A 25,892-nucleotide genomic window follows, 5' to 3' on the forward strand; every position below is an offset into this window, starting at 1 on the left:
TTGTTGATTTCTTAAAGCTCCCAGGAGTTTGAAACACTTACCTACAGATTCATGCTCCTGTATGTTGCTTTAAACATGTCTAATTTGAGTTTGACAGATGTCATAACTCTAGAAGTATTCTGGACATTACAGATCTCTAACAGGTGTTCTCATCCTAGGACATCCATTGTAATGTGGGACTCCTTCTCCAGGACTTGTCTCCGTGTCCAGGCCTGTCCTGTGTCCTCTACGTGTAAATGGCACGCAGAGCCAGCAGTGGAGGTGACATTTCTGACAGGGTCTCGGAGGAGGGTGGGTGGGTGTTGTGTGCGCGATTAGAGCCGGTTAGGGGAGGGGTGGAGTGCACGGGAGATCAGAAGTGTCTCTGCCATTTAGAGTCACCAGCTCTTGTCAGGAATGTCCTTCCCCTGCGCGCACAGATCATGTACTGGATGCGCCAACTTTATTTTTAACCCGGCAGGGTGGGTCAGTCGCTGGCTTTCGGGAATGACCGTGGAGCGCGCGGCGCCTTCAGCCCCTTTCCCTCGTCCCCCGTGCTGGATCGAGCCCTCCTCGCGCTGTGGAGACCTCCGTGCGCTCTGACCTGGACCCCGCAGCTTCAATGGGATTATAATTGGTTTATTGGCAGGGAGAAGACTCAACATAAACACCCTCGGACAGGACAACATCCAGAAGCAAGTAAGTGTAAATTGAAGGCTGTGCTAGTGCGCAATTGTTAAATGAAATAATTGATCTTTGGCCAAATAGTTTACTGTCACTGACTGGTTTTCATTGGCGTGTTTTAAGTTTCCTCCGACCCACCTGTTGGCTGCCAAGTTTAATAACGTGTGTTTTAATTAAGCTACACATCGGTGAAGTCATCGGTTGTAAGTTTGTTATCTTCTACTGGAACAAGGCCGCAGCAGGTTGCGTCGATAAAATTGCGCGCAGACACGCCATTTGCGCGTGTTTGCGCACGGAAATATGCCCTTCTTAAAAGTTGTACCTGCGTTTGGTAATGGCAAAGAAAGAATTCATGTCACTTTGCTAAACTTAAAGTATGAATACAGTAATGAAAATACTCTTACAATGACTGGAAATGCCACTTAAGTAAAAGTATACATTTGGAAAAGTGTACACGAGATTTCAAACTAAAAGTACTGAGTAAAAATGCCCCTCTGAGGCTTGCTATAAGATTAATTTATTAATTTATAGATATAGTATGGCTGGTGCATTAATGTGTAAGGAGATTCTTACTGATGAAGAAAGAGGAGTTGTTCATTTTTCATACTTTTTGGAGAGCCAAAAGTTCAACCGCATCTTATTTTATAAGCCTGTCAACTTTTTTTATATTTAAAACTGTTCTGCATTTCTGAAATCTAATAAGAGCAGAAGTATCCCACACGAGATGAAAATACTCAAAGTAAACATGTACTTGCTGGACCACTTAAACCCAGTGTACTTTCTAACTACATCTTTTCCATCCTTCTCTCCCTTAAGGATTGGGGTTTTGCAGTCTCTGCAGTAGAAAACGCCGTGTTTGCTTTCGAAATGGCAACGAAAATGAAATGTTCCCAGCGCAAAAGACACGTTCCCCCCTTTTAATCCCCTTAAAAGGACAAGTGTGAGAGTGTCGCTCTGTCTGGAAGAGCAGGGGCTTCAGTGTAAACACACTCCAGGAATAGTTTACTATCGATTCATTATGCGCTCCCGCTTGGTTTTGTTGCAATCAAAACAATATTGACCACAACAAAGGGGCTTCTTTTGCAGCTTTTGTACATAATCAATGGGCTGTATGGATCATGTTTAAGAGCCTGGGTTTACAATCCGTTTTTCTACTAATTTTAAGGTAAAACTCACCAAACTACCAATTTCCTTCCTTACTGATCTCTGTCCTCTTCCATGTCTCAGATTTACACTCAGCTGGACCACAGGCCTCCCACCTCCCTCCTCTGTCCAGTTTCCCTGTTTTTCACACACACACACACCCACACACACACACACACACACACACACATCCCACACCCATCTCTTATTTCATCTGCTCCATCTGACTCAGAATAATGCTCCCAGCCAAGCTAATGGGTTGTTGTTCTTGCTCAGAGTGCAGCGTGGAGTTTAACCCCAGCTGGATGGAACGCTTTCCAGGGTAGTCATTCGGCTCAGGTGCAGATTTTTGGTTTACGCTGTGGTTTTGCGGCCGCAGCAGAAAAATAAGGGTAGTGGCTGCTGTCGAACCGTAACTCAGCCAACCTAAAACAAAAACAATGCACATCTTCCAAAGATTGTTACGTGCAGAGCTGCATCCTTAGAAATCCTTGTTACGTAACTGTCCAGCAAAAAAAGGTCAAGCAGGACTTCTAGCTGACGTTTTAATCATCCCATTTGACATTTTACTTCTTCTGAGAGATTATCCAGCACTTCTTACTCATCGGCTCACAATGTGCAGCCATAACAATGATGTATGCGCTGGACTCTGTCCTGGGGTCTTGATATCTAACGCACAGGGCGGAAGCCAAGAAAAGCTTCACAACAGGTTATCTGTATAAGCTCCATTTTAAAACGGCATTACCTCATTTAGGTGGCGGAGATGTTTGTGATCTCAAACGTGCAGAGACCAGTGGAAAAAATGATCACAAACGGTTTTGATTGCCAATCTTTCATCAAGAAACAATGCATAATATGGACGGAGCGGAAATCCTCTTGATAGTTTTAATAAATGTTTCCGCTTTACGTCCCTGCAAACTGCACTCCTTTGGTTTTGACTGCAATATATAACTAAATATGCATCCGTCAAATGCTCAGGGTGCAAGACGAAGCCTTCCAGCAGTCAACAAAATCAAAGCTGTTCACTTTGACATCATTTAAGACAAAAATAGGAATTAAAGTTTTCCATTTCAGGAGCAGGAATTAGCAATTTTTTGACATTTTCATTTGAAAAAGAATTGAAACTCTTACTTAGTTATCACTAATCACAAATATTTTTTTTTTTAACACTCAGCTAACTGATTTATTCCCAATCACATGACGAGAACAATCAGTTGTTGTATTATGACTCATTTAAATGAGACATTGTACGAGCGTGTCCAGATGCTTTGGCGTACTGTTACTCTCATTCAGCTCTTCATACCAGTGCCTGCATCTCATTTAGAGTTTTCCAGTGTTTATTTTATATTATAAACTACTTCCAGCTGACCCACTGTGAGAGCGGTAGGTGAGAGCCCTCCCTCTCACTCAAGGTCACCTTTCTATTGAGAGCCGCGCTCGCTTCGGCAGCCGGTGAACCTGTGACCTTTCCGTCGCTGGTTCCTGTCTGTAAAGCAGGAGGCCGGCTCATCTTTGCGCGGCTCTATATGGAGCCGAGCGCGGCTATCACAGAGCACACGTCTGCCGCTCGCCGTTTATTTGCGTTGGGGCGGCTAAGTGGAGCAGTCGCTCAGTCTTCAGACACGACCGGAGTCTTTAAAGGTTCCGGGTGGATATGAGCTCGTGTAAAGAGGGTTCTTGTGCGGTGCGACGTGTGTCGCGGCCAGGTTGTGTGCGAGGGGTGATAAGGGGATCCCCAGCGGTGGGTGGAGCGTCCCCCCTGCGCTGATAAGAGCCCTCTGCAGAGGACTGATACTGAGCAGGAGGAGGAGGGAGACCTGTAGGAAGCCATCATTGTGCATCACTGAGGGCCTCTTCTCTGAATGCAGTGAACAAACAACCACTGTGGTTACATTCGTGTATAAGCCGTGGGGGGAAGTATCCAAGTACTTTTACTTGAATACTGGAACTTTTTAGGTTTCTTTAAAGTTTCTCTCCACTACATTTAATTTGACGGCTACAGTTGCTCCACAAAATGAGGATTATCTTAGAAAATATGATGCATCAGCAGTAATAATTAAATATTATGCATTGTTATTGAGACACTCTGAAAGGAGCCTTCAAGTACAGTTTGCTATTAATACTTTTGAACTTCTACTAGAGTGCCTTTTCAAAGGCTCCTACTGTTTTTACAGCCTGAACCTGCAAAGCCACTTCTAACTAGAGTTTCTGCATAAATGCAACATATCCTTCTGAAATATATTGTGGAAACTAGGTCAAAACTTGCATTTGAGTAAAATGCATTAGTACATTAACGTACATTAGTACTGCACAGTTAAATTGCACCAAATTCATAAATATAAAGTAGAAGTCATGCAGATTATTAGCCTCGTCAGCATTAATTATGTATTTAAAGCCATTTTGCCTGTACCTCTATGCTTTGTGTAAGACATTACCGACACCAGTTAGACGCCCCACCTCCCTGCACCTCGCATGCTTACATGCCCACCAACGGAAACTCACGCAAGCCAACGCGCACATGCTCCCGTTTCAAACTACGTGCAAGCTGCATCATTCAAAAGAAGGCGGTTTCGACGTCAACTTTGTGCAGCACAGAAGGGGGTTGCCTTCCTCCCTCCCCCCCCCCTGCGCCACATGATAAGACAGCCATGCTGCGCCCAGATAGAGCTATCTGAGCGTCTACCCTTCAGCCCGCCATTCCACGTAAAGAATACGCAGACAGTTGAGCAAAGTGACACGCACAAAATGGAGATTGTGTCGGAGAGAGAGGGGGGTGGAGGTGGGGGGGCACGGGCAACTTTGAGAGCTGCCGGGGAAAAAGATTTCAGTGTAAAAATACACTTGGACCACAGCTGAGATCATATAAATTTGTCCAAATTGCTCAAATCTAATTCTGGTGTCAGGTAGAGACGCATCATCTCTCCCAATGGAAACTGATAAATGAAACTTAAAACCCAGACACAGGCTAAACCAGAGAGAGAGAGAGACAGAGACAACGTCTTATAGAAGAAGCTGGAGTTTCCAATGTTTTTACAGGCCTGTGGCTGTGAAACTGCGATGAATGCCGATGTCTTATGTCTTCATTTGTAAATGAACAATCAAAAATGTCCAGTTTACTGTAAAATAGGAAAAGAAAAGTAGCAGATTTTCATGGTTTTTGCTTAAAAATGTGATCACATAGAAAGAATAACTAAACATCTGATTATATTTCTGTGTGGCTGGGTTAGAAGCCTTTAACCCCACTGTGTTTCATACCATTCATCTGTGTATTTCCTCTCCGTTTCAGACTACCTTCAGTACCCAAGGTCCATCCTGCCATTTTGCCCTATCCACACATCTCCCCCCTGACCCAGAGTACCCGAGGACGCCGGTCGCCGGCCCCCCACCCCCCAGCCACGCTGGCTACCGCCATGACTTCCACCACGGACTTTGACAATGTGGAGATCACGCAGCAGTATAGCCGCATCAACACCCGCTTCGAACTCTCCGACGAGGAGCTAGACAATGACAACAGCTCCGCCAGGCTGTTTGAGCGCTCGCGCATCAAGGCCCTCGCAGGTGAGCGCTTGAATAGCAAACAGGGCGCATGTGTCCTCTGTGACAGATTTTTGAGATGACAGTCTTTTTTTAAGCGGGAGGGCAGAGAGGATGAGCTATAACGGGCCAGCGTCTGTTTAGCTTTGGCAGGTTCGAGTGAGGTTGAATGAAACGCTAACCCTCGCTCATATTAAGATGGAGAAATTACAAAAACCACACAGCAGGAGATTCTTGATTTTGCTCCAAAGCTGTCTGCTGGGGCTCTGCAGGGGATCGTGTGTTTGTGTGCGTGTGTTTTCTTGATGTTACACACCTCCAGCAGCTGAGCCTTGACACCAGCAGCTCCACACCCTCTGCAAAGTAACCGGGATCACTTGCGCATTCCCCGAATGTCCACCATCTGACCAATCTGGACAGCTGCCCGACCCGTCTGCCTCCCATAGCACAGATCTCTGGCATTTCTAGCTAAGCTGGTGAGCTGTGACCCACCTGTGGGCCGGCTGCTCGGAGTTTTAAAATAGCGGTGTTTCTGCGGCGGCGGTGGGAAGGAGAACGGGAAAAGGGGGGGTCGTAGGTCACGCTGCGACGCTGCAGAGACGACGGAGGTCAGAGCGGAGCTGGTAAAACATGAATTCAGTTCTGTGGAGAAGGGGCTTCTGTGTGGGCAGTGGCAATCGTATTAAAAAGCTTCAGTACGACTGTAGCATATGATGCAGTAGCCTTTAATAATGTGTGACATTTTGCAAACATATGTTAGAAGAAAGATATTTAAATGACGTCCAAACACAACAGAAATATAAGTTTAAATCTGGCAGATTATCCCTTTATAAAGCTTTCATTTGCTTCCAATATTCCTAGCTTTGTTTTGGACAAATATATTTCTGCTGACGTTTGGTGCTATTCAGGAGTCTTTTCCCCTGGAAACAGTCGCCTGCTGCAGCCAAAAACAAATCTGATCAGAGGAGTCAGAGTGACCGGATACAAATCAAAACAATGAGCTGAGAGATGCTAAAACAGCTCTATATAACTGAGAGCTCGGATTAGAGCACCTTTGATAATACAGATCCTTGAATCACTTGCAGAGGTATTCACTGCAGAGAGGAGTCGTCTTCTTCCATTAAGCTATGACGTTAAACCCGTGGTTGGAGTTTATCTTCCACACTGTGAAATGCATGCATGCGCTGGCTGCAGCCTCGCATCCAGTGTGTGTTTACATAGTTCAAAGTGAAAGTGCGCGCATTGGACTTTCTAAAAACAATGAACAAACCCTCTGTCACTTTCTTGGCAGTGCCCGACTCGACTACCTAACTCCGAGCTAATAAAGCCGCCCGTCACTCTCTCAGGGTGGCCACATCCTTTAATTATGCATAACTTTAAGCCTTGATGTAATTTAACGTTTGACATTTTAACGTGAAGGTCTACGAGGATTGACTCGGTTTTGTAGACACCCTCAAGTGGTCATTTGAGGAACTGCACTTCCGCACTTGCTTCGGTTCGAATATCCGGGGCGGAGAGGATTTGATTCTCGGGGCCTTTCTGTGTGGAGTTTGCATGTTCTCCCCGTGTTCGCAAAAAACAGGGGTGCTAGGCGCCGGGTCAGGTTGGCCCACAGTGGCGGCGCGCTCAGGACTAACCCTCCATCAGACCATGCAATTTCGCTGCACAATGCATAATGACAAATGAAGCACTTTACCTTACCTTTACCTTATTTTGCAGCCCTGAACGTTGCCAGTGCGAACGTGTTGGCTAATATGTGGATAACTACGTACATTGCATGTCGCTAAGCTAACTGGAATAAGCTGCTTCGTTCATCTTTAGCTTTAGCATCACCCGCCGCCAGTTGACTGGTGCCATCCAGTCGTGTTCACGCAGCAGCTTTTATCACGGCTGCAGCCCGACTTCCTCTTTATGCGCCCAGCTGTTAGCATTGTGGACTTAAACGCACTATTGCGTATTTAATTTGTGTTCCATATGAGTAATAGAGAGGCGTTTACAGCTTCTACTGATAAAAATGGTATCTGATCTGATCCGATCGCTGACGGTTTGCAGCTTAGACCCTCGCTGGACATCGATGCCAGCTGTGGGCACGTTTCGTCGGCATCCAAAATGCTTCCCTCCTGCACGGGATGTTTATGGAGATGCGCCCTGGCAACTTTTCTTTCTGTCTCTTTAAGTAAAGAGAGCTTCTGTGTGGGTGTTGGTGGTATTGTGTTAGAGTGCTGCTGCACTGATGTTTCTGTAATGCAATCAGTGTTTCCTGTCAGAGAGAGAAAGAGAGAGAGAGATGGTGAAGGAGGGAGGGAGGGAGGGAGGGAAGAGATGAGAGATGCTTTGAATGACACCCACTGCTAATTTACAGCGTGTGAACTCTTGTGAAATGTGCAGCCGGCTCGTCTTCAAAGAATATACGGATCATCCAGTTATATACATAATATCCCGTCCTCTGAGGGACACAGTTTTTATGTTGGGTTATTGGAGAAGGAAATCACCACCGTGCTGGTCGAACACTTCACATTCAGTGATGTCACGACTGTGTGGGAGTGTGGGGAGGAAGGGAGCGAGGGAGGGAGGGAGGGAGGGAGGGAGGGAGGGAGTCGTGGGAACACGTGGATGTATTGAAACATATTGTATGCATGGACGGGGCAAGAGAAAGCACTCTGAACTGAACCGAAGGCTGCCTGAGAGTGGAGGCAGAGCATCATCACGGCGGCACTGAGAGGAGAAAGAAGGAAAGAAAGAGGAAGAGGAAGAAGAAGGAGGGAGGGAGGGAGGGAGCAGGAGTGAATGCGAGAGGGATCTGGAAAGGAGGACAGAGAGCCAAGAGAGAGAGAAGAGGAGAGACGTGGAGTGCCAAGCTCCTCTGCCGGCTCCAGAGGCGGTGAGTTGTTGTTGTTGTTGTTGTTCGGGGGGTCAGTATGAGCAGCCCATGCCTGCTGCGCGCTGCTCCCATAAGCCAACCCCGGATCAGAGAGGTCAAGATCAGCCTGAAGGCCAGCAGCAGAGAGACCGCAGCCAATCGGAGCAGCAGCAGCGGCGGTGGCAGTGGAGGGACCAAGGAGGCTGCCGCTCGGCCCTACACCCCGCAGGAGAAAGAGGCGCCGGCGCGAGTTGGCCTGAGCAGCAGCAGCCGCAGCAGGAGCACCCCGCCGGTCCACCGGGCCCAGAAACCCGAAAGCAAGAAGTCGGCGAGGGGGAGCAGCGGCAGGCAACAGGAGCAACCCGAGCACCACCCGGAGAGGAATGGCACCCTCCTCCACGTCCCGCTCTCCGTGGCGCCCGCGGGACTCTCCCCCTTCTCCCCATCCTCCTCCTCGTCCTCCTCCTGCACCTCGAGACGTCAACGGCCCTCTCACCCCCACCCTCCGCCCGGCCCACTCCTCTCCACCTCCTCCTCCTCTTCCTCCTCGGCCAAGAGTATGAAGCGAGCGCGCTGGCTGAGTTACAGCACCTCCAACATCTCTTTCAACTCCATCCTGGATGGTCGCTTCAGGCAGCTGCAAGGTACAGGGTCCCGGCGACGGAGCTGTGTGTGTGTGTCTGAGCGTCTGAGTGAGTTTTGTCGGTCCTCTCCTTCCTCACACATGAGTTTTTCCAGTTTTCCAAACCTCACTTCTCCTCCAACTTCTGTTTGTGTCCAGGCCGGGGACGAGTGTGAGTAAGTGTCAAGTTAGTTTGTCATCTTGTTGTGAGAACTAGCAACTCCCACAGTGGTGGCCCATTTTTTTAAATATATCTGGTAGTAATTTATTTATTTTGAGGAAGCTGTAGCTCTGCCCCAATTGTTCACTGACTTTTCCTTGAATAATTCATGAACAAACTCCTAAAAAAGCTTGTCATGTTTTTCCCTCTAAAGCCGTTCGGCGCTACATGTCCCTTCTCTATATGGCCGTGCTCCAAAGAACAAACACACCGGTGTGTTTTTTTTGTTTCTAAACTTCTTTTTCCTGAATGACTGCATCGACGGTGTTCGGAAAAAATAAATAAATCAATTGCTCTGATGGTTTAACGTTCCCCTGCGTGCGTTGTTAAGGTTTTAAGAGAGAGGTTTGCCGTCACTGTGGATTTCTGTTAGCTTGCACTATGCTATCCAACTCCCTGATGACAGGAGTGCATTAGCGAGAGGAAGAAAATGGAGGAGACGATGCAGGAACACACAGAGAGAGAGAGAGAGAGAGAGAGAGAGGTGGTGGTGGTGGGGGGGGGACGCTATTTTTTTTTTTTCCTTTTCTTTTCTTCCACCTCTGCTAGATTTCAAGTATTGACCAACTCTGAAGACTGCAGAGCCAACTGATACGTGAAGCAGTAAAACTTTTGTAGCCTTCCCAGATCGGAGACGTGACTCGACACGTGCCAAGCGTATTGATCCAACCCGAGTGCATCTCATGAAGATTTACTTACTTTTAATTCACTCGCGGATGAGAAGGGGGGGGGGGGGTCTGGTCAAGGCTGCGACAGAACGAAGTCGGACCGAACTGCAATAATAGACAGACGCGATAGATAAAACTGGCGAGATGTGGAAAATCATTTTTTTGCACTCATCGATTTTAACCGTGCATCCATTCTTTGATGTCTTATTTGAACACCTGCATGCTACTTTTTCTGCAGAACAGGATGCGCTGACTTTTAACCTTTTAGCTTTCTTCAGTCGTGGCTGCACATCCCAGTTTTAGTCTGCTCCTATTTACTATTTAACCATATATTCTCATTTTTTGACCCTTGAGTTCGTTTTACAGTCCACTTGCCTCTTTTTCCGTCTTCTCCGGGTGCTTGTAAGTCACGATGCTGCTCCGTGTGAGGCGTCAAGAAACACCGGAGACATCAAATGTGTACGAATCTGCAGCAGACTGAAGGCTCAGATGATACCTCCTAAGAGGAAGCGTGTAAACAAAGCCGGCGGTGTTTCATTTAAACTCCCGGACAGGCCCGTTAATAAGTCATGGCGTCATAGCCGCCGGACAGGTAGCCCCCGCCGGTGGCATGACTCAGACATGTAGCAGGTTTCCTCTGGGGACCACGGGGGCCACATCCAGTAAGAGCTGACTCTGGAAAATAGACAGATCTGGCTGTAAACAGGGAAAATCCATCAGCATGAATAAGTCATGGGGCTTTCACTGGAGTCAAAGAGTGGATGAGAGATTACTAAGTAAAGGCATGTGAAACAGAAGAATGTTTAGTAAGGCTTGCACCGATATACCGGAAGAAAGAGACGGGAAGTTGGGGAAGGGACGCGGCACGGGAGCGACGCTCCTCCGGTCCAGTCAGTTTGGAGAAGAAACAAAAAAAAAAGTTGTACATACAGTGTGAGTACTGCTGCACTTACACAAAATATTTAATTCATGTGAAAAAGAAACAACGGCAGCACCGAGAACAGGAGCTGTGTTTGCAGCTAGTTGCTATTTATGAACTGTTCCCACATTTGACACTTGAAAGTGAAAATCCAACACAAAGCCAATAAAAAAAAAAAAACTGCAGCTTTTAGGTAACTAGCACAGATTCACCGATCAGGCATAACATTATGACCACTAAGAGGAGAAGTGGATAACATGAACCATCTTGTGACAGTTCGATGTTCTGCTGGGAAACTTTAGGACCTGGCATTCATGTGGATGTTACTTGGATACCTAGACCAGACCAGACCAGACCAGACCCCCCCACCCCATAGAACTGACACTCCTTGATGGCAGCAGCCATCCACAGCAGGATGCAGCCTGCCGCAGACACAAAAACGGTTTAGAACAGCACAAGGGTGTTGACCTGGCCTCCAAATTCACTAGATCCCAAACTGATCAAGTATCCCTCGGATGATCCACAGAGGCCTCTCCCCTCAACCCATAGGACCCAAAGGCCCCCTCTAACAACATTCTGTTGCCCAACACCACAGGACACCCTCAGAAGGTCCATGTCCATTCTCTAATGAGTCACAACTGTTCTGGAGGCACCAAGGGAGACCTGCGCAATATTAGGAAGGTGGTCATAATGTTATGCCTGATCAGTGTGTTTAAGCTACAACGAGGGATGTTGCTGCTCCACTCTGTCTTGGTCTGGTGTGAACGCTAGCTCACGTAACTTCATAGACATCTCGCCGTGTGACTTTGCTGAGACAATTTCGGCGTGTTCACCGTTAGATCATATTTTTAGTTGCCACAGACGAACGCTTCCACGGTTTGATCACAAATACAGAACATTTCCCATCCGGTGAACACACAGGCGTGTGCCAGGGCTGCTTTATTTTGATGCCTCTGAGGCAAGCGACTCCGTGGAAAAGGAAGCCATTATCCTGGATTTGTAGAAAAAGTGGTGCCGCTGTAATGTCGCACGGTTGCGTTCGCAGGTAAAATCGGTGTGACGCGTGTCGCCCTCTGGAGAGAATTTGTTTTCGCAGAACCTCACCGCGAACGAAGTGTACATGAGTTAAATGTCTCGACTAATATTGGATGGATTTCCTTGTGGCTCGTAATGTTGGAATGTGGGAAGTTAATGAGCAAAAGCTTTACTGCACAAGTGATACAGTAATAGCATGCTTGCTGAAACTGAACCTACCTAATCATACCTCGATTTCCTGCCGTACTACAAATGCACAGTTGGGTTTCTGCGGTTAAACAGAAGTTAGAGCGGTGCGGGGCTTTGTTCAGCAGCGAGTTTACAGAGAACCGATGTCACGTCGAGCTCGTTGAACTGGCTCAGTGGGGCGCACGCAGGCAGCAGCTTCCCTCCTCCGTCGTTTCCCATGCTTCCTAAATGGCCAGGAGCGTCTTTGGTGCAGTCTCCTCTCAAGGTCTCATGATGTGATATGATACGGCAGAGCCAAGTGCACGTTGCTGGGATGCACTTTAATTGTCCTCTTACTGCCTCCACTGTAAACTCCTCTGGAGGCAGCCCTCCAAATAGTCCAGACAGGATTTGTCATATTTATTTATCACTTTCTGCTCTCTGTTTCCTGTGCCGCTGACAGATCGTGATGTCCTAAATCAAAGGCGACGCCGCTAATGGAGTTTTTAGTTATTTGCATGTTTTAATTGCCATTACTTTTTCATGGCGTGTTTACCCCGCGTGGACGTGGCGGAGCGGTGTGTGCCGTTGTTCCGCTGAGGGGAGCGGAATCGAGCATGATTTATTTACTGTGCTCTGCTGCACCATGAGTTTTACACACAATACCACCTGATTTCTTCTTCTCGTCGGCGATGCTAAGAACTGAGCCGGAGCTTTAACGATGCTTACTGGGACAGTTTAAGCAGCAGGGGAGATGCTGTTCTTGTTTCTCTGTAGACGAAACACGAAAGGTTACATCTCCATTACTCCCGCTCTGATCCGTCTGTACCACCCTCTCCTTTGTAACCCTAAATCCACTCTCTTTAACCTCTTCTTTCCACCGCCCTCTCCTTCTTTTGTTCCTTGCATGTTCTCCGCAGCCTCAGGGTCTGAATCATTTATCGCGCGAGTCATTAAGGATGCAGTCCTTTGCACTCTTTGCAGTCGGATTCAGGGCTCGGGAATAAAACGGGGCAAATGTGCAGCAGACGGACCTAAGGGAAGTCACGTGGCGCTGGCTGGGACACGACTGAGAGGAGGATGTCTCAGCTCTGACCTGATAAACTTTAAGAAGCTGTGTGTGTGTGAATAAATGAGAGTGTTGTGAGGGAAATCAAGGCTATTATAGTCAAAAAACATAGGAACTTATGCGGACATTGTATTCATATACACCGATCAGGCCACTGAGGCTCTACAGTGCATCAACAATACTCCACAACCCGTTTCCATCCACTCTTTGACAGAAATTTGCTAGTTTGGAGCCCCCACAACCAAGGCTTGTCACTGCCAATAAGCTCCTTCACTGATCCCACTCTTATATAGTTATATAGTGTATCTTTTTTTGTACTAAATTTAGACCAGTACAGTATGTCAATTAAATCTGGTAGTCTTGACCTTTTTCCTCACTTACTGGAGCAGTCGTTACTGGTCTCTCTCCTGCTGTTAAATAACTGACATGCTTGACATTGCTGCTGATGTGTCCTCGGGCTTTTTATAGAAAGTCCTGCTGTAAATGTGATATCCATGATCACAAGATGAGGAAGCAGCTTTACAGTTACCGCGTACGTCCCCTCATCCTCCTCTGCCCAGTCGTTAAATCTATATTTCCGCGCAATAATAATGACGAGAGGGTGAAACGATTAATCATGAACAATTCCCCCTGGTCTCTTGCGTCTGTGCTGAAAATTTTCCAACGTGAGCTTTGCATGAAAACTCTGGGATCGACAGAGCACAGAGAGGTTTTTGGGAGGATGAGCACTGCCCACGTGGTGACACATCTTGCCGGGCGAACGCTCGCACTTTCGCAAACGCCCAGAAAGATGTGCCTCCCACTCAGCTGCGAAAATAAAACCAATTTCGGAAGGGACCATATGGAAGCGAGACCCGATGCACTGCACTATGTTTATTTTGTCTGTGTGCAGTGTGAATGGAGATGGGGGAGGTGTGAGTGGTTGTGCATCTGCATCCGGTAAAGATAATAAAAGTCAACCCGGATCTAATATTATTTCCAGTTATTATGGACACGGTCAAGAACTAAAGAAATAGTGAAACCGGAATAACGCTGAATTTTTTAGGCCAGCAATAATGTTGTCAAATTAATGTGCTTTTATGTTGGATAACGTGTTTAATTGTTCACCCAATAACAGGGGAACCAACACATCGTCACCCTAGACTCAGATCACAATATACAATATACACTGATCAGGCATAACATTATGACCACCTGCCTAATATTGTGTAGGTCTCCCTTGTGCCTCCAAAACAATTGTGACTCATCAGAGAATGGACATGGGCCTTCTGAGGGTGTCCTGTGGTGTCTGGCAACAGGATGTTGTTAGTGGGGGGCCTTTGGGTCCTATGGGTTGAGGGGAGGGGCCTCTGTGGATCATCCCACAGATACTTGATCAGTTTGGGTTCTAGTGAATTTGGAGGCCAGGTCAACACCTTGTGCTGTTCTTCATGTTTTTTTTGTTTTTTTTGAGTTGTTCATAAACTGTTTTTGTGTGTATGTCTGTGTCATTGCTATGGGGTGGGGGTGTCTGGTCTGGTCTAGGTGGGTGCTACATGTCTAAGTAACATCCACACGAATGAATCCCAGGTCCTAAAGTTTCCCAGCAGAACATTGAATCGTCACAAGACGGTGAAAGTTATTTACTTCTCATTCTCGGTCATAATGTTGTGGCTCATTGGTGTATTTCTCCGCCTCTGGATCCGATATCCTCAAATAAATGCTCGTGTACCCTTAACACCTGTCCAGTGCTTCCTCCAGCTTTCCATCCACCTGTCTGGAGTGCCCTCGTGCAAAACAGTAAATCCCTGCCAGCTCCTCCGTTGCTCCGTTGCTCCGTTGCTGTAGTTGTGAGGATTTTGTATTATTCATGAAACTCATGTTCTTTCTTAACTTTGTGCTTCTGTCAGATGAGCGCGAGGCAGTCCAGAAGAAGACCTTCACTAAATGGGTCAACTCGATCCTGTCTCGAGTCGGATGTCGCATCTCTGACCTCTACCTGGACCTGCGGGACGGACGCATGCTCATTAAACTGCTGGAGGTGTTGTCTGGAGAACGACTGGTAGGATTTCTTTCTTCTGTTTCTTTCTTCTGTTTTTTATACTTGGTATTACTCATAACTCTTTCATGGCCACTCTTCTCTGAATTGTTCATGTGCTTTTTCATTATTTTTTGTTATGAAGCCAAAACCCACTAAAGGCCGGATGCGTATCCACTGCTTGGAAAATGTGGACAAGGCTTTGCAGTTCCTCAAAGAGCAGAGGGTCCACCTGGAGAACATGGGTTCCCATGACATCGTCGACGGCAACCATCGCCTCATCCTGGGACTCATTTGGACCATCATCCTGCGTTTCCAGGTAAAACTAGGACCCTGAAAGCTCTTCCCCCTCTGTCTTTTTACAGCAGTAAATCAAGATGCTTCAAAGCCAGGAGATCATACACTTGTGAATAAAGACTTGCACTGAAGTTATTTCAGGTTGAGGGCTCAAAGTTTCTTCAGGGAAACCGGGTTTACTTTAATAACCACCATAAAATTTCTCTGCTCTTGCGCACTTAGCATAAAATATCATTCAAAGGCAATGTGTTGGCAGCAATGCAAATATATTGGATATGAGAAAAGGTAGAAACTTTAGTGCTACAATTCTGTGGCGTTTGTGTTATATAAATATAGTCATAATAATAAAAGTATAACGATTCATGCTGAACACTATAATATAAATGTAAATAGCCTCTGCTGTAGACTTAAAATATATAGTAAGAGTCTATACAAAAGGCCGTGATGTCCTCTGTGTATGCCGTGGCTCAGAAAAGGACTTTGAACTACAAAAAAATTGCTTTTAAAACTTAAATCTCATCTTATACTTTAATATTTTGATGCAAAAATCCCATTTTGACCAAGAGCGTGAATAAAATGGACTTCATTTTCCAACATTCAGCACAGAAACCGGGATGTTTTTCCATTTTCCTTGAAGCGGCGCCTTCACTTTTCAGCCGTTATTATCTGCCGTTACCACAGCATCAGAACATATCAGTTTGACTCTTTTATCTTCCGTGTATTTATTTTTAATTTGACACCAGCACTGTTATTTTTAGACACGTTGCTTCAAACAATATGGCCCGCTGCATTATTCAGTCTTATCAAAAAAGCAAACCAAAAGAAAGAAGTCGACTTGGTCCTGTCTGTATCTTTCAGTCTGCATAAACCAATGAGAACCAAAGCCGGCTAAATTTAGCCCTCTCCCAGGGCCCGTTGCTCAGATCACATCGCTGCTCTAATTATGGGCCCACTGTGTGGGAAAATAAGAACTTCAATAATTACCACCTATCTTTTTGTCAGTTGGATCCAGTGTTTAGTTTTGTGAGAATCCAGCCGGCTAATAACACTGATGATGTATCACTTGAGATTAGCCGTGTTTTACACAATTAAAAAAAAAAAGAAAAAAAAAGACTAAACTCGTTTTTCTTCAAGCTGTGATAAACGATGTATCTCAAAGGGGTGCCACTTTGTCAGAGTGTTCCCAACTGGTGCATCCTATTAGCGACATGTTGCTATCAGTCAGCTTTTTTTTTTTTTTTGTCCTCGTTCGTGTTCAAACATCAGCGACATTAGTCAAGTTTCATTATTAACCATCCAGCTGTGCTTGTTGTTCTTCATCAGATCCAGGACATCATTGTGGAAACGGGCCAAGCGGACCAGAAGGAGACGCGCTCAGCCAAGGATGCTCTTCTTCTGTGGTGTCAGATGAAAACTGCAGGGTAAGTTCTCTGTGCGACCTTTAGCATCGCCAAGCTGTTGTAAAAAAATCCTCCGGGAAATGGTGTGAAAATGTGCATCCAGCTGTACATCTGTTCAACTCGCACTTTGCAGTTTTCCGTATTTTAATTAACATGTACAGTGGAGCACTTTTTCCCCTTGGTATCGTAAATACATTGCATGTTTTCCAATGTGGAAAAGTACATTTAATTGTTTACTTCATTAAAAGCAGCAATACCATGATTTCAAATAGTATATAAGTACATGTACAAAAGACTGAGTGCCAAAAATGAAGGAACCTATTATTCAGCTTGGCACAGAATAATGTTCATTGTGGTGTTTTGCGATGCATATCAAGGAATATAATTAAAAACTAGCCAAAACGAGTCATTTTTAAAGAAATATATATAGTTTTTGTAGTTTTCTTGCACTGCATTAGGTTGAAAAGAAACTAGTATTGTCTGTTTTAGAAGCACAAAGGTACTTCTTGGAGACAGTTAGCTTAGCTAGCCTTTTAGACAGGAAACAGCTAACCTAGCATAGCTCTGTAGCTCAGTGATAACAAAATCTGTTTAACAAAATAATATTCCGTGTCTTTTATTCAACTTGTGCAAAAACAAACTTATACAACCATTGTATTTTTTTATTTTTTTTGGTGAGTTACATATGGATAGGCTGATTTTTATCTTGAATTAGAGCTAAGCTAGACACTTCCTCCCCCGATCCGCGCCTCTAAGCTAAGCTAGCCAGCTGAATGAGCGTATTTACCACAATGTCAAACTGTTCCTTTAAGGTTATTGGTCCTTTTTTGAAGTGTGGCTATGGGTTAGCATCCATATGGATTTAGTCGTGTGTCTCTAGATTTTTCTCTCTCTCTACTGCAATGCCACCGTTGAGAGAAACACGTAACTTGTTTCGAGGCTATAAGAAGTCCACATTTGAGACATGTTGAGAAGCAGAACAGAACCCAGACATTGATCTAAAACAGGAGCCACTCAGAAATGTCCCTTACGTCCAGTCAGTGACACCTCCTCGCTGTTGTTTCACAGATACCCCAATGTCAACATCACAAACTTCACCACCAGCTGGAAAGACGGCATGGCCTTCAACGCTCTCATACACAAACACCGGTAAGCAGAGATGAATGGCAAAAAGCACTCTGAGCAGTTCTGAAATGTAAACGCACGTTGAGCCCATCTGCTCAGTGTCTCTCCTGCTCATTCTTCTTCATCTACTTCAACGTCTCCTTGTCTTTTTCCTCTTTTGCTCTCATACTCCCTCCATATTTCTCTCCCAGGCCAGATCTGGTGGACTATAACACCCTGAAGAGGTCCAACCCGACCCACAACCTCCAGAACGCTTTCAACGTGGCAGAGCAGCGGCTTGGCGTCACCAAACTGTTAGATCCAGAAGGCGAGTGACCGTGCCTTCATGTAGAAATAAATGTTTATGAGCGTTAAGCCTGGTGGAAAAAAAAAACTGAGCCCAGTGAGGTCTCTGGTTTAGTTGTGACTGATCTGTGTGCTGTTTTGTTTTATAGATGTGTTCACAGAGAACCCAGATGAGAAGTCCATCATCACATACGTTGTGGCATTTTACCACTACTTCTCGAAGATGAAGCAGCTCGCCGTTGAGGGCAAGAGAGTTGGAAAGGTGAGATGGAAAGATGGCCTGCACTTAACTGGCTGACGTAGGTTTGTTGAGCCTGCCCCCTCATTTATCATCGCCCTCCTTTCTTCAGGTTCTGGATCAGGCCATCGAGACGGAGAAGATGATAGATAAGTACGAGACTCTGGCGTCAGACCTGCTGACGTGGATCGAGCAGACCATCGTCGTGCTGAACAACCGGAAACTTGCCAATTCTCTGACAGGGGTGCAGCAGCAGCTTCAGGCCTTCAACACCTACCGCACTGTGGAGAAGCCGCCCAAGTGAGTCAAGCCAGAAAAACCTTTCCACAGCTGTGCGCTCAGATTTGTTCTGTTCCTAATCAAATTTTCAACACACTTGCTGAGCTTTTTTTATATCTATACACGATTTGTAACAGGGTTTCCAGAACTTTTACTTAACTTTGCATTGTCTGTCAGGTTCCAGGAGAAAGGCAACCTGGAGGTGCTGCTGTTCACCATCCAGAGTCGAATGAGGGCCAACAACCAGAGGGTTTACACGCCTAAAGAGGGAGCCCTGGTCGCAGATATCAACAGGGTGAGATGCCTGCACGTCATACAGAGACAAACCAGCGCTGCTGTACATCAGCAGCACGTCTTAACTCATTAAAACTTTCTAAAACACATGCACTTTTAAAAATTACATTGTCAGAAGCATCTGGCTGCATTGAGCCTTTGCTCAATTTCTGTGGTTTGTCACTCAGCCGTGCAGCTTGCTTAGATGGACGCTTTTCACTCATTTAGCAAAGTAAAAGCCAGAGGCGGCCGTTAAAGCACGGATAAATTTAATCATAGTGGACATAGAGTCATTTTATTTACCAGCCTAAACATTTAAAGCCATGTCTTGAAGAAAATACAAAAGACGCTACCACTGGCTTGTGTGTCTTAACTCAGAAAGAAGGTTTAAGATCCTTTTCCCACTGAGAAATCTCAAGATTATGTTCAAATGTAGTGATTTTTGCACAACATGATAATCAGAGAAGAGATGTTCCTCTGAGCTTTAAAGCAGAAAAGCAGAAAAGAGCCTCTGAATTTTTTAAAAAGTAGCAAAGCCTGCAAACCCTCACGGTGCTGCTCATCATCCCCGTCTGCAGGCTTGGGAGCGTCTGGAAAGGGCGGAGCACGAGCGGGAGCGTGTCCTCAGAGACGAGCTGATCAGACAGGAGAAGCTGGAACAGATGGCGAGAAGGTTCGACAGGAAGGCTGCCATGCGGGAGACCTGGCTCATGGAGAACCAGAGACTAGTGGCCCAGGTAAACCAGCAGCAGCAGCAGCAGCAGCAGCTGTTATTAAATCTTTAATGGTTTGACTTTATGTTTGTTTAATTATGTTTCTTTAATGCTGGCTGTTTGAACGCTTAATTGTAAACATGGGAGAAAGGAGCAAATCAGGTCTCTTTCAAAACGTGGAGTGATCCAACTAATTAAAAAATATCAGCCGCAAACTCTCTTACCTAAAGAACTGTGTCTTAACAAAGTAATTTACTCAAATTGTGCTTGAAGGATCAAAAGTAAAACTACCTAAACGACTCCTCTCTTCTCTCCTCAGGATAACTTTGGCTACGACTTGCCAGCAGTGGAAGCGGCGAAGAAGAAGCATGATGCCATTGAGACGGACATCGCCGCTTATGAGGAGCGCGTTCAGGCCCTGGTGAACATCTCAAAGGAGCTGGAGTCCGAGCGTTACCACGACGCCAAACGGATTGACGTGCGCAAGGACAACATCCTGCGTCTTTGGGACTACTTGCAGGAGCTGCTGAAGGCCCGAAGGGGTCGCCTGGATAAGAACCTGACCCTGCAGAGGATCTTCCAGGAGATGTTGTACATCATCAGCTGGATGGACGAGATGAAGGTACACCAGAGGCAAGCGATGTAGTAACTAACAGCACTTAATAGGCTGATTAAGCTGATCCAGTTGTTTCCTCCTCTCTGCAGATTCGACTAATGTCCCCCGACTTCGGAAAGCATTTGCTGGAAGTCGAGGACTTGCTACAGAAACATGCTCTGGTAGAGAATGACATCGCTCTGCAGGCAGAGAGGGTACAGGGTGCCAGTGCTGCTGCTCTGCAGTTTGCCAACGGAGATAGTAAGTATGATAGCTAATCATGCACCTTGGAAAAAGGTATTGCTTTCATGAATTGCTGTAGAAGAAGAAGGGTGTAGAAGAAAAGTGTTTACATTAAGATATAAGAAATCAGGTATTGTATTGAGTCTCAGAACGTCCTTTTATTTGAAGGACGTGATATTATAACTGGATCATGAGTTTGAATATAATTTCTTTATTTGTTCTCTCCTCCAGCCTATAAGCCATGCGATCCCCAAGTGATCCGGGACAGGGTGCAGCACCTGAACCTGTGCTACGAGGAGCTTTGCGCTCTGGCCGCTCAGCGAAGAGCTCGCTTGGAGCAGTCTCGCCGCTTCTGGAACTTCCTGTGGGAGGTGACCCAGCTGGAGAGCTGGATCAGGGAGAAGGAGAACATCTTCTCCTCCCTGGATTACGGCAAGGACCTGACAAGCGTGCTGGTGCTCCAGAGCAAACACAGCGCCTTCGAGGACGAGCTCGGCGCCCGCCGCGCCAATCTGGAGCAGGTTTTGGGTGAGGGCGAGAAGATGATCCAGGAGGAGCACTTTGGCTCCCCGAAAGTTCAAGAGTGCATGGACGACATCAGGAGGCAGTGGCAGCAGCTGGAAGAACTGGCCGCATTTCGAAAGCAGAACCTCCGGGACACCCAGACGTTCTTCCAGTTTCAGGGAGACGCTGACGACCTCAAAGCCTGGCTGCAGGACGCCAAGAGGCAGATGAGCAACGACGATGTGGGCCATGACGAGTACACCACCGAGCGGCTACTGAAAAAGCACAACAGCCTGAAAAATGAAACGATCAAGAACGGCGCCACGATTGATGCCCTGTCCAAGCAGGCCAATGCTCTGCCAGAGGAGCTACAAAACACCCCAGATATCCAGAGACGTCTGAAGGACATCAAGGACCTTTACATGGAGCTCATGTCTCTGGCTGACCTGAGACAGAAAAAACTAGATGACACTATGGCTCTTTACACCATCTTCAGTGAGACAGATGCCTGCGAACTCTGGATGGGCCAGAAGGAGACATGGTTGGTGGGTTTAGAGGTGCCTGATAAGCTGGAGGATCTGGAAGTCGTACAGAACAGGTACACGGAAACACATAACAGTATGTACCATGTATAATGTGCTAATGGTATTTTAACTAACACTGTCCTTGTTTTCAGGTTAAGCATTTTAGCTCAAGATATGGCAAACGTTCAGTCGAGAGTGGACAACGTCAACAAAGCTGCAAAACAGCTTGAGGACAGCAGACACCCTCGCACCAAGGAGGTCAAGGAATGTCAGAGGAGACTGAACAAGAGGTGCTTTGAACAAATAGCTCACAGTTACACCTGAAGAAAATAACAAATTGAAAGAAAATATCATGTTTTTGTCTGTCCCTCTTAAAAAAAACACGACTAACACAGTCCAGCCGGAAATGCAGAAATTCACAAATGAGTCTACAGGAGAATAAGGTTCCCTCTTATCTTCCAATAATAGATTTTAATTACATACTCCGAACAAAGCGGGTCTTTCAACAATTATTATTTTACGCATAATTAGGAGAAAATTATATTCTTTTCAGGAGATTGTTAGGAAAGTGAAGCAGTACCAATTGCAAAGAGAGAGAGAAGATTAACAATACCCTGTGTGACATAAACCTTCAATAAATGATTCTTTTTCAGGTGGGAGGCTTTCAAGGCCATGGTGGAGGAGAAGAAGAGGAAAGTAGACTCCGCTGTTAGTCTGAACAACTACGGGCTGGAGTGTGACGAGACAGAGACCTGGATCAAAGACAAGACACGGGTAATCGAGTCCACGCAGGAGCTGGGCAACGACCTGGCCGCAGTCATGGCCATCCAGAGGAAACTCTTTGGAATGGAGAGAGATTTAGCCGCCATCGACTCCAAACTTACCTTCCTGAGGAAAGAGGCTGACCAGCTGGCCCAGGACCACCCGGAGAATGCGGCGGATATCTTGGCCCGCAGAGGAGACCTGGACGCAGCCTGGGATACGCTGAAGAAGACCCTGAAAGACAGGGAGGACTCTTTGGGCGAGGTCAGCAAGTTACAGACCTTCCTCCAGGACATGGACGACTTCCAGTCCTGGCTCTTCAAGACCCAGAAAGCCGTGGCGTCAGAGGAAATGCCCTCCACGCTGCCAGAGGCCGAGGAGCAGCTGAGCCTTCACGACGCTGTCCGCGAAGACATAAGCAACCACGAAGAGGACTATCACCGCGTGAGGGACACTGGCGCTCAGGTCACGCAGGGTCTGGAGGAAGATCCTCAGTACCAGCAGCTGGACCAGAGGCTGAAGGGCATGGACCGTGGTTGGATAGAGCTCCAGAAGATGTGGGACAGTCGAAAGAACTTCCTGGACCAGGGTCTGGGCTTCCAGCAGTTCATGAGGGACGGCAAAGCTGTAGAGGCCATCCTCAACAACCAGGTACTGTACTGCATGTTTTACAGGACTAAACCATGTCCTGTTAAAACTGAAGAGTCATCAGTTACCACGGTTAACAGCTTGTTAATGATGGGTTAGCGATGCTACAGGTATTTAAAAGAATGTTCTCTGGAGGAATGTAGAGGGGTCAGTTCCCTCACTGCATGCTTGTCTTCTTCTCTTTGTTAATGTTTTTCAAACCCAACGTTGGCTGCTTTGTTTTCAGGAGTACACTTTGGCTCACGTAGACAAGCCCGACACCTTGGACGGGGCAGAGCAGGCTTTGAGGAAGCATGAGGACTTTGTGAGCACCATGGAGGCCAACGAGGACAAGATCGACGGCGCCCTGCAGAGCGGACAGCGACTGGTGGACAGCAACAACCTGTACTCTGGGAAAGTTCAGGACAAAATGGACTCAATCCGGGACAGGTCAGTCACTGGGGTTTTTGGATTAATGTTAATTTCAGTGACATGTTGTTCGAAGGACAACTTGAAAAGGAGAGAGTTTTTGGAGCAAAAAGTTTAATCAGGAATAGAAGACCTCAAAATTTTACCATTCTTGTTTAAAATTTAGACATTTGATGAATTGCTTCATACCTGTGAGGAGCAAAATGTGAAGGATTTTACATTTATCTTCCCAAACTTTAAATTTTAGGCGCTGCCACAGGAGCTAAGCTTACAAAGAAAGATCTATTCATTGGGGTTTCTTCAGAGTTTTGGCTCAGAAGCAAAAAAAAAAACGGTTTTCTTATCTCTGTATCATTAGCGTCAACAAGAGGCTGTAGAGAGAGGGCACAGGAGCTGCTCCCATTAACTCCCACCATTCAGCCTGGTAGACAGGCACCTGCAATAATGGATATCGATCTTTAAGTGAGAGCTATTCTTCACGGTGTAGCAGGGAAACATGGCTGTTTCTCAGCGGCAGAGGAGGAGGAGGAGGTTGAGGAGGAGCAGCTCCATGTAGCTGCATCTTGTTTGTTTGCAGTTATCTCACAGAGGGATTTGCTGTAGGGAAAAGGGAGATTGTCTCCGTCCGAAACTGTTTTTTTTAAATGTGTCGTTTCGTGTTTGATCTTCAGGCACGACAAGAACAAGAGAAGAGCCGAGGAAGTGTCTGAAAAGCTCAGAGATAACCGTGACCTGCAGCACTTCCTGCAAAACACTCAAGATGTGAGTTCACTGTCAGTTTACTGTTCAAGTAACATCAGCTGCTACATTAATAATGAGCTTAATCATTCCTTCACTTCCACTTATCATAGTGTTTTCTTCTTTTGATCTCTCGTTTGCTGGAGCTAATTTGCATAACACATTCTGCTCTGCGTATTATAAACATTAGTCATAACACTAAATCTGTATGTACCCCGTTCGGGATAGTGCAACCATTTGGGTAACTGGTAATCATTTTCAAAAGATAAAGACGTAAATCCTACTTGTGCACAAGCTTAAATAGTTGATGGCTTTCCAAAGTATTACAGCTATTCTCGCCTACGTCTTAGGTGTTCTGTTTCCCGTAAAACCGGGATTTCACTCTGTTTCATTAACCTTTAACATGCTTTCTTTTCCACCGTGCTTCAGCTGACTGTGTGGATCAACGAGAAGATGCTGACGGCGCAGGACACGTCGTACGACGAGGCCAGGAACCTCCACAGCAAGTGGCTCAAGCACCAGGCCTTCATGGCCGAGCTGGCCTCCAACAAGGACTGGCTCAACAAAGTGGACCAGGTCAGTGAATCGTGCGAGACAGAGGTGGTGTTTACACTCATGCATGTTGTGAAACGCAAGGTGCCATGCTCTTAGAGGTGACTGTGCAATAAAGAATATTAATAAAAGCTAGAATAAGAATTTGCGAAATGTGTTGCTTGAATATTAAAAGTCTGAAGAATGTGCACATATTATTGTGCAGGTTTTGAGAGACTGTCTCCGTTTGAGTATTTTAACAAACGGCTCCTCTTTGCAGAATCAGTGTCTCATCAATTTTAGATAAATAACTTAAAACCAAGGACAACGGCTGCTTTTTAAGGCATAAACCAATAGATAATTGCATTCACTGTTAGAACTGATAATATTTTCCCCAAAAGAACATATTGACCAGCTCTTCGTCTTCTTCTTCTACTGTTTCTGTGCGTTCAGGAGGGTCAGGAGCTCATGGAGTCCAAGCCCGAGTTCGAGCCCATAGTGACGGAGCGTCTGGCCCAGCTCCACGAGCTGTGGGACAAACTGGAGTCCACCACCCAGGAGAAGGCTCGCCTGCTGTTTGATGCCAACCGCTCCGAGCTCTTCGACCAGAGCTTGGCTGACATGAAGAAGTGGTTGGGCGAGCTGCAGCAGCAGCTGCAGAGCGGAGACGAGGATGTTAAAGATCTGACTAACGCCAACATCCTGCTCAAAAAGCATCAGGTTTGTTTCTTAATCTCAAATATATTGTATACTTTTATACTCTGCAATCCCTCTCTGATGCGTGCACTTCTTAAAACACATTTAAATGGTATCATGGGTACGATTACTTTAAAGTTGTTGATTAAATTTGAGCGAGCGAGCATCTGTTCCCATCTGAACACAACAACTGTGAAAACACAACTTTAAACATTAAATTATGCCCGGTGTTGCATTAGTAAAACTTCTGTGTAATCCATTCTATGAATTTATATTAGAAAATTTACATGAGCTAAGAAACAGTTTCACACTCAAATGGTGAGACTAACTTTCGCTGGATTTACTCCCCACTACATCCTGATTAGGCTTTTTTGAAAGGCTATTCATCTTTCTCTCTAATCACGTTCTCCTCGCGCCAGATCACAGAGAACCAGGTCCGTGACCGGGCGCGGGAGCTGGAGGAGCTCCAGGAGGCCGTCAGGCAGCACGGCGGAAGCAGGGAGGACCAGCCGGAGCTGGAGGCCGAACAGCAGGCCCTGCAGAGGGACTTCCAGCAGCTCCTCACGCCGCTGGCCCAGCGCAAGGGCATGCTAGAGGCCGCCAAGGCTGTGCATCAGTTCTACAGAGACCTGGCCGACGAGCTCGTAAGCATGCGTTCAATTTCAAGGAGAAAAATTAAAGTGTAGAAACGGTGGTGGCTTTTTAATGACATCAG

At 46.2% G+C, this 25,892-nt stretch overlaps 2 protein-coding genes across 2 annotated transcripts in view; both read left to right on the plus strand.

Moving 5' to 3' along the window:
• The first annotated feature begins 341 nt into the window (after positions 1 to 341).
• Positions 342 to 25,892, plus strand: part of sptb (spectrin, beta, erythrocytic) — a 39,414-nt gene continuing 13,863 nt past the window's right edge. The window contains exons 1-21 of the mRNA XM_084569799.1: positions 342 to 678; positions 5,093 to 5,364; positions 14,791 to 14,942; positions 15,064 to 15,237; positions 16,539 to 16,636; positions 17,684 to 17,764; positions 17,932 to 18,047; positions 18,175 to 18,287; positions 18,376 to 18,563; positions 18,720 to 18,837; positions 19,394 to 19,552; positions 19,848 to 20,150; positions 20,234 to 20,384; positions 20,598 to 21,468; positions 21,547 to 21,684; positions 22,048 to 22,807; positions 23,031 to 23,233; positions 23,884 to 23,974; positions 24,380 to 24,526; positions 24,935 to 25,201; positions 25,597 to 25,821. Coding sequence (XP_084425925.1) covers positions 5,217 to 5,364; positions 14,791 to 14,942; positions 15,064 to 15,237; positions 16,539 to 16,636; positions 17,684 to 17,764; positions 17,932 to 18,047; positions 18,175 to 18,287; positions 18,376 to 18,563; positions 18,720 to 18,837; positions 19,394 to 19,552; positions 19,848 to 20,150; positions 20,234 to 20,384; positions 20,598 to 21,468; positions 21,547 to 21,684; positions 22,048 to 22,807; positions 23,031 to 23,233; positions 23,884 to 23,974; positions 24,380 to 24,526; positions 24,935 to 25,201; positions 25,597 to 25,821 — 4,503 coding nt within the window. The 5' untranslated portion in view covers positions 342 to 678; positions 5,093 to 5,216. The remainder of the gene's footprint in view (positions 679 to 5,092; positions 5,365 to 14,790; positions 14,943 to 15,063; positions 15,238 to 16,538; positions 16,637 to 17,683; positions 17,765 to 17,931; positions 18,048 to 18,174; positions 18,288 to 18,375; positions 18,564 to 18,719; positions 18,838 to 19,393; positions 19,553 to 19,847; positions 20,151 to 20,233; positions 20,385 to 20,597; positions 21,469 to 21,546; positions 21,685 to 22,047; positions 22,808 to 23,030; positions 23,234 to 23,883; positions 23,975 to 24,379; positions 24,527 to 24,934; positions 25,202 to 25,596; positions 25,822 to 25,892) is intronic.
• Positions 8,130 to 9,002, plus strand: LOC311505894 (uncharacterized protein; the record flags this gene model as incomplete). Its single annotated transcript, XM_084569716.1, has 2 exons — positions 8,130 to 8,870; positions 8,982 to 9,002. The coding sequence occupies exons 1-2, from the start codon at positions 8,259 to 8,261 to the stop codon at positions 9,000 to 9,002; spliced, it is 633 nt and encodes a 210-aa protein (XP_084425842.1). The 5' UTR covers positions 8,130 to 8,258.

This window comes from Chelon labrosus (genome assembly GCF_963514085.1).
Source record: "Chelon labrosus genome assembly, chromosome: 20".
Taxonomy (NCBI): Eukaryota; Metazoa; Chordata; class Actinopteri; order Mugiliformes; family Mugilidae; genus Chelon; species Chelon labrosus.